The sequence below is a fragment of the Palaemon carinicauda genome, chromosome 21 (genome assembly GCF_036898095.1).
Source record: "Palaemon carinicauda isolate YSFRI2023 chromosome 21, ASM3689809v2, whole genome shotgun sequence".
NCBI lineage: Eukaryota > Metazoa > Arthropoda > Malacostraca > Decapoda > Palaemonidae > Palaemon > Palaemon carinicauda.
In genome coordinates, this window is record NC_090745.1 from 59175071 (window position 1) to 59183463 (window position 8393).

General features: G+C 36.8%; 3 protein-coding genes across 3 annotated transcripts; all 3 read right to left on the reverse strand.

Annotated features, from left to right (window-relative positions):
* Positions 1–2280: 2280 nt before the first annotated feature.
* LOC137614919 (uncharacterized) lies at positions 2281–4884 on the reverse strand. Its single transcript, XM_068344573.1, has 4 exons — positions 4083–4884; positions 3431–4001; positions 3154–3224; positions 2281–2972 (listed from the first exon to the last, which is right to left on the reverse strand). The coding sequence occupies exons 1-4, from the start codon at positions 4882–4884 to the stop codon at positions 2281–2283; spliced, it is 2136 nt and encodes a 711-aa protein (XP_068200674.1).
* A 428-nt stretch (positions 4885–5312) lies between these two features.
* LOC137614920 (uncharacterized) lies at positions 5313–6179 on the reverse strand. Its single transcript, XM_068344574.1, has one exon. It carries the CDS (start codon positions 6177–6179, stop codon positions 5313–5315), a length of 867 nt encoding a protein of 288 aa, XP_068200675.1.
* An 84-nt stretch (positions 6180–6263) lies between these two features.
* LOC137614921 (uncharacterized) lies at positions 6264–7310 on the reverse strand. Its single transcript, XM_068344575.1, has one exon. The coding sequence runs from the start codon at positions 7308–7310 to the stop codon at positions 6264–6266; it is 1047 nt and encodes a 348-aa protein (XP_068200676.1).
* Between the last annotated feature and the right edge of the window lie 1083 nt (positions 7311–8393).

Sequence of the window (8393 nt, forward strand, 5' to 3'; positions counted from 1 at the left end):
CTATGTTATTGCGTTTGTGTTTTTATTCATGAAACCGAAATTTGCATGTCTTCGTATTTTGTAGAAATGTGTCTTTATTGCAAAATATGATAAGAGTTAAAGAACCACATCTTACGAGAGAATGACACTCTTACGTTATTGTTTGTTTCATCCATGACTATGGTTTTAGTATGTAGCTTTTTACGTATGGTCAATCACTGTAAAATATGTTTACAAAATGTTGATAGATGTTCGGTTTTAATAACAAGATTCATATATGTACTTCTAGCGAATGCGTTGTACAACGTATGGTAGTAGTTGAAGGTGCTACGTAACTTTTTTACATCTCGTCAGAGAATTCATTAGTTGAGCTAAAGGTTAGAAGACAACGAGGCAGTGTTCGCCCTATAATTCACCTAGTTCGCTCTCCTCCATAGATGTATGGGCGTGACACTACCCATGATCGTATTTGTCACACACCACCAACCAGCTAATTACATTTAAGAAATATGTTTTAAATTACATACTGTGTGGTGAAAAAATGATGGATGAAGTGGGCTGTATACTTAATGTTGTTACTGACTATAAAGCCGCTACAAAAGTCTTTTCATAACAACTACCACTGCTCCCTTTACGGCTTCTAAGGAATAACGTGAGATTTCTCTCCCCCAATAGACCATTAATTAGTATAACCGATATTCAATAGTACTACAGTCATATAACTCTCAACAATATGACTACACTCTAAGACTTTAAGTCCTTTCATCTACTGAGCAGTCCCTACTGACATGAACTCGGCTCATAAGTTCAATAAGATACAACGGACAAGTTTGTTTTCTCTCTCTCTCTCTCTCTCTCTCTCTCTCTCTCTCTCTCTCTCTCTCTCTCTCTCTCTCTCTCTCTCTCTCTCTCTCTCTCTCTATATATATATATATATATATATATATATATATATATATATATATATATATATATATATATATATATATATATATATATATTGTATATATATATATATATATATATATATATATATATATATATATATATATATATATATATATATATATATATATATTTCGCTCTCGTGAGTACTCACGGGTAGATTTTCCAATCTTAGAGGACCGCAGTTTGTAGTCTCATTTTCTATAAGTTGCACAAACTTCTTAGTATGAACACCTTGATGTTAAGTAAGAATCAGATCAATTCTTAATTACCAACTATAAATTAAAACAAGACCATAAATCATTGGAGGATATTGAAACGTACTTGTTAAATTGTAGTCAAACTTACTTTGATAGCTAAAAGTTAAATTTTACATAAATGAGTGATTATGCAAAGACAAACTCAAGAGATTTATAAGTCAATGGCACACGCAAAATTACGACAGAGTTAAAAGAATAAGGGTTAATCACCACTTCTAGTCTTATGCACACACACAACCACCACCACCACGACAACCGATAACAGATCAGCTCAAAGTTTGAGCCTGAGGCCCTGAGCAAAATCGTGCATTCAGATCTTATACGAGGAAAGGAGAAAAGTTATACAATTACAAAGTATGTAAGACTGCCTACAAGATTATACATTAACTAAAAAAACATTGAAGCAAATTCAAAGATCAACATAAAAACAAAATCAAAACACACAGTATGCAATTTTAAACACGTTTCTTAAATGTAATTAGCTGGTTGGTGGTGTGTGACAAATATGATCATGTGTAGCGTCACGCCCATACATCTATGGAGGAGCGCGAACTAGGTGAATCATAGGGCGAACACTGCCCTCGTTATCTTCTAACCTTTGACCTTAACTAATGGATTCTCTGCCGAGATGTAAACAAGTGAGTAACACCTTCAACTACTACCAAACGCTGCATAACACATTTGCCAGAAGTACATAAAAGGATATTATTAAAACTGAAACATCTATTAACGTTTTGTAAGTTTATTTTAGGGTGATTGACCATACGTAAAATGCGACATACTAAAACCCATAGTCATGCATGAAACAAACAATAACGTAAGAGTGTCATTCTCCCGTAAGATGTGGTTCTTTAATATGCAACAAAGAACACATTTCTACAAAATACGAAGACATGCAAATTTCGGTTCCATGAATAAAGACACAAACACAATAACATAATTCCTGTTTGCCAATTACCCGACAAACGACAATTCTCAATAATAAATTAATTAATAACCTGTATGAACACGCAATACTAATAATCGTTGTGAGAGGAATTTCTCACGCCCTTCCCCACAAAAAAAGGGGAAGAATCTTAAACACATTTATAGAGCTTTACAAAGCTCCCTTTTGAATCAACTGTTTTCTGTGTTCTTCGACTTTAACAGCAGCTCTTCTCATAGGAGGACGATCACATGTCATCTGTAATAGTGGGACATCTGTTTTTTCATCCTTCGCGACACTCTCAAGGTCATCTCCTACGTCCACGGATTCGGCCTCACCTTCTTCATCTTGTTTGTTATCTGTTGACGACGTCTCTATTACATTACATTCAAGTGGAATGACTTGATTCAGTGGTCTCGTAAAATTTCCACTTGCCGTTCTTATCTCAGCTGTCCTTATGACATTATCAGGTCCGGCATGGAGTTGTTCGATGATTCCTAAAGGGTATTTGTATCTCTTACAGTTCTCATTAACTATAAGAACTAAATCTCCTACGTTCAAAGGACAGATGTTTGACAACTCAACGTTCTTATGTCTTTCCCTAAGAGAAAACAAATAATTATGTAGCCACAATTTCTCAAACTTCCTTATCGTCCTACACAATTTGGCATAGTTCTCCCTCAAATCGACGTTCTCGTGGTAAGGTAAGTCGACAAGCTTGTTCAAAGGAGGAGCTACTGTAAAATTACTGCCATATAAGAGTTTCGCAGGAGTGAGTGCATCATCTGCATTATCTTCGTTGACGTATGTTAGGGGCCTATCACTGATGATGTTTTCAGCTTTGGCCACGATGGTACTGAGTTCTATGAATGAAACTCTTTCTAAACAAGGCCCTTTGTAAACAGCTTTTCACTACCCTGATCAGTCTCTCGTAAAAACTTCCTTTCCATGGGGCTCTGGGGGTAATGAATTTCCACTCTAAATTACTATCAGTAGGGTAATTTCTTACTTCTGGCTCTTCACTGATTCCCCTTAAAAACTTACTTGCTGCAATGAAGTTCGGTGCGTTGTCACTTATTAAAAACCTTGGAAGTCCGTGTTTTGCTGCGAATTGCCTAAAGACAAGAATGAATTCTCGAGCATTCATGGATTTGCATATATACAAGGCAATGTAAACAACAAGACATACGCCTTCTCGTCTTCAGCTTCATTCTCAGATACACTAATGTTTCCTGTATAGTTTATGCCAACACAGGAAAACGGCGCTTCATACTTGACTCACTCTGGTGGCAAGGGAGGGGTTGATTCTGCACTTTCTTACACAGAAGACATGCTTTCAAAATCTTCACGGATTGGCGAATTTTTTCCTGCCCAAAACTGCTGTTGCAGAATGATCACTAAGGTGTTTGTGTTGCAGTGTAAATTAAGTATGTGGTAATGTGACACTGTAAGTGGCCATAAGGGTTGTCGACTAGCGACGTACACCGGATGCTTAGCAGATTCTGACAAATCTGCATTTTGAATTCTCCCTTGACACCTAATGACACCACTTTCATCTACATAAAGACCTAATTGTCTGATAAGATTCCTCAACTCAGAGGGAACACTAGAATTTTCTTGTAAACCATTGTTCAATGCATAATACAGTGTTGGGAAAGCTTGACGTTGCATAATCCTGATTAACACAAGTAAATTATTACTTTCCTGGAATTTTTCAGGAAATATTCTTCTCCCAAACCGAATTAATCTACCTACAATTCTTAATGCCTGTTTCAAGGTAGAGAATTCTGAACAATTAAACGTAATCACATCATCATCGGGAACTCTCAAACTTGGTTCTGCAAGTATTTCATTTACATTGACAGACTCTCTGTAAACTACAGCTTCTTGTTCTGTAAATTGATTTTGGTCAATGATCCAAGTGGGACCATGAAACTACAAAACTGACTTACCCAAAAGAGACATTGAAATACCTCGTGTAACTAAATCAGCAGGATTTTCCTCGGTACAAACATAAAATAGTCTGATGTTATGATTGAACTTCAAGTCCTTGATTTCCTTTACTCTGTTAATTACAAACACTTCTTTAGATTTTTCATAAAACAACCAACTCAAAGCAACCTTGGAATCACTCCAAACAGTGCAATCTGAAATCTTATCCCCAAAACTCTCTAACAAATGAACAGCTAGACGTGTGCCTATAGTTAAAGCAAGTAATTCTTGACGCGGAATAGTGAGCGGAGGGCTTGGGGCTACTCGAGATTTGCTAATTAGCAAATGACTCATCTGTTTACTGCTAACAACATATGCGCAGGCACCATAAGCCACCTGAGAGGCATCAACAAACACATGCAAGCTAAATTTACCTCCATTAAAGCAAGATCTAGGGACTCTGATCGCCTCAGTGGTTTTGAATTGGCTTAATAAGTCATCAAACTCTTTCTTCAAATCAATCCGCAGATCGCCATCCCAAGCAGTTTTCAGTTCCCATAATTTCTTTACAAATAGTTTCCCCTTAATTGTCACGGGGTTTAACATTCCTAAACGATCGAAGATGGTTGAAAGGAGAGACACAACCTTTCTCTTAGTGAAAGTACAAGTGTTTCCTAAATTACTGAGATAAGTAACAATCTGAATGGGGATCTTTACTTTCAATGAATCATCACTGGTATCCCACAGGAGACCGAGTGGTTTTACTGCATTCAAATCCACATTAGCAGGTGTATGTCTATCATTAAATGAGCTCAAATTACTTACCCATTCCCCCAAGGGCATATTAGCTCCAAACATAATTTGATTTACTTTGACTCTCGAGTTCTAAATCATCACAATTCTCATAAGTTTTCATGAAGTTATCCACATAAAAAGACTTCATTACTGACCTTGCGATGGGATCTTAGTGATTCTGCAAATGATACTGTATAGTTTGATTAAGCAAAAAGGATGAGCAAGTAGCTCCAACCAACAAAACCTTAAATCTAAAATTCTTAACATTCTTAAAATCTCTATCAGCAAACCACAAAAATCTCGTGAAATCTCTGTGACTTTCATTAATTCCTATTTTAAGGAAAGCCTTACTTATGTCTGCTACTACAGCATATTTATTCTGGCAAAATTCTACCAGCATATCTGTCAGTTTCATTGCCAAATTAGGTCCAGCATGCAAACAATCATTGAGGGACTTGGCTTGTTGTGACTCCTTACTACACATTAAAAACTATCCTAATTGGAGTCGTAGCAGATTCCTTAAAAACTGGATGGTGAGGTAAATAATGGTTAATGCCATCAATTGGATGAAAAGAGTCATCCTCTACTTCTATTTCCTCAATAAATCCTAGCTTGACATATTCGTCCAAAACGGATTGATATTGATCAAACAATTCTGGTTTAGACTGAAGGGTTTTTGTAAGTGAATACAATTGACCCAATGCCTTTCTATAACCAGTAGGGGGTCTAGCATTATTCCTAAATGGCAAATCAACAGTATATTTGTTACCAACCTTCACAATAGTTTCACTGAAATGTTTGATTGTTGCTTGTGCGTTATAAGATCGTGCATCCTCACTGATGCCAATCGTATCTAATGACCATAATCTAGAAATATCCTCATCATCAAGGGGATTAACAGATGCAGAGATTCTTAAACAAACTATGCTCTGTGTACCTATTACACATCTTACATTTGCTTCATCGCTGACTACATTACATGCCCACTTTTTTATAGGACCAAAGATAACAGCACCAGCGGTGCTACTAATCAAACCTACATCCTCATATTCATCCTGACAATAGACAAATGCATTATAATAGTCAGCACCAATAATCAAACCTATGTCACTTAGGGTATCTAATTCAACACATCTATCTGCTAGCTTAACGCCTTGTTGTTGCAATTGCAGATATACGTTATGTAGTCCAGGTGTGTGTATGGAAGTGTTAACATGATTACAAACAACAGCATTCAACTTAATACGTTTAGTACCTGCTTGAACCTTCACCCGTACTGTGTCAAACAAATTAGTTTCAACTCTATCTTTGAATGGAATTAATGTCAATCCCACTCCTTTCATCGGTACTAAGTTCAATTTCTCAACAACTTCTGGATTAATAAATGCTCTCTGGGATCCACTGTCTAAGAAAGCTCGAACCGAAATCTAACTCTCTCCGTTAATCAATTGAAGTGTTGCTGTGGGTAATGCTGTCGGTCGAAGAGATACAACACTTTTAACAGCTACTCGATTACTATTACCATTATTCTGTGAATTACTCTGATTACTCACAGCGGCTGCTTGTTGACTAGTGCTGGAACTAGGTTGCGATTGAACAGTTACTACAGGGTCTGATCTAGTACCAGATTGCTTCCGAGATGAATTTACGTTAACACTAGTAGGATTAGGCATTAATCTGACTAAGAATGTATGATGTTTACCGTTACACTTGAAACAATTGGACTTACTAGTACACTCAAATGAACGATGACCCTTTCTCAAACAACCACAACATAACTGTAATTCATAAATACATGCTCTTCTAGACTCTAAAGTAGCATATTTCGTACAGACCTTGCCGCTGTGTTCACCTTGACAAAAGCAACAACACAAAGTGTGTTTCCTAGGGGTGGCTTGAACATTAGTTCTGAAAGCACCATTAGGCAAATAGGCTTGACGTTCGTTTTTCGAACCCTTGTTGCGGTAGGGGCTACCCTTAACAGTGTTTGATTGTGATGATGTACTGTCACTCGTTCTATTAGGACATGAAACTTGACTTAATCTCGCAATGCCCTCCTTCAATTGATGCACACTAAGTATACGAGTATTATGCCTTTCTTGTAACGATATCAAGGTTTCATCGGACAAGCATTTGAGGATAATTTCCCCTTCAAGAGGATCGCCAGTAGGTTTACCCGTTAGAATTTCTAACTGTCCAGTGATATTATTCCATTTCGTAAGGAAATCCTTTAATTGTTTTACATCATGCTTGAGATGTGGCAAATTAAACAATTGTCGTCTTAAATTTTGTTCTACTAAATCGTCATTGGAAAAGTGATCTTCTAGTGTCTTGATTGCCACAGCGTAATTATCTGCTGTTAAAGATATATCTTCAATGGCTTCGCGTGCATTACCTCTAAGATAACTAATCAACATAGTAAACTTGATAATATCGTTCACATCATCCCTATCATGAACAGATGCTTTGAACATACTCCAAAACGGAATCCATTGTTCTATTTTACCATCCTAAGTGGGTATTGTAATTTGAGGAAGATTAGGTGGCGGAATGGTAGGGCCGGGTTTCCTTAACCTATCCCCAAGTTTAGTGATTCCATGTCGCGCTGCATTGAGGAAATCCTCGGTCTGCTCTACTACGTCAATTAAGGTCTGCTCTTTTATTTCTTTATAATATTCAGTTGATGCTGCCTTAAGTGAACTAGACGCTCCATTTAGGGCTTTCTGTTGCGATTCAATATGATGGAGAGGCAACATTTCCATACATGGTATTTCCTCTAGTAGATTTTAAATACGACGTAGAGCAACCTCAAACAGAATTGATACATTACTTTGATCTTCGGTAGACATGGTGAAAAAATATTCAAGTCAAAATCACTCGCAAAAATCAATAATAATGTCAATAATGACAAAGTAATCTTCAAAACATTAAGGTAGACAACACTGCTTAAAACAGAAGTAAAACACTTCTATCAACAACTTACTCGTCGAAGTAAATGACACTGCTTAAAACAGAAGTAAATCACTTCCATTAATAACTTACTCATCAAAACATTGAAGTAGACAACACTGCTTAAACACATGCACACAGAAGTAAAACACTTCTGTCAAAACTTACTGTTTAAAACATCGAAGTGGTGAACACTGTTCAAACACAAATACACAGAAGTAAAACACTTCTGTCAAAACTTACTCTTCAATACATTGAAGTAGACAACACTGCTTGAAACATAAATGCACAAAAGTAAAACACTTCTGTCAACAATTATGTTATACAAAAATCATTAAAGAACTTATCAAAAATTTAATTTGCAATGAGACGGAAAAATTACTCATCGTCTCGTTACATCTCAGTACACTACTTGTGAACCATGAACCACATCTACTTCTAAGAAATGAGAATGACACTCACCTGGTTGCCGATCTATTACCTCGCGATGTCGTGTCTCGTGTGGGTGTGTGTGGTTACTCAAAAAACTATGTGCCAGCGTAAAACTCTTCGCATGATGTCGAGAGTTTCGAACTGATCACTCGAAAACCCCGCCATTTAACTCCACG

Coding starts and splice junctions, on each gene's coding strand:
- LOC137614920 (XM_068344574.1), bottom strand. CDS start 6,179: ATGAAAGGAGTGGGATTGACATTAATTCCATTCAAAGATAGAGTTGAA.
- LOC137614921 (XM_068344575.1), bottom strand. CDS start 7,310: ATGTTCAAAGCATCTGTTCATGATAGGGATGATGTGAACGATATTATC.
- LOC137614919 (XM_068344573.1), bottom strand. CDS start 4,884: ATGCCCTTGGGGGAATGGGTAAGTAATTTGAGCTCATTTAATGATAGA. Junction 4,002..4,082: donor TGCTGATTTAGTTACACGAG/GTATTTCAATGT, acceptor ATCAATTTACAG/AACAAGAAGCTGTAGTTTAC. Junction 2,973..3,153: donor ACCGAACTTCATTGCAGCAA/GTAAGTTTTTAA, acceptor TTTCATTCATAG/AACTCAGTACCATCGTGGCC.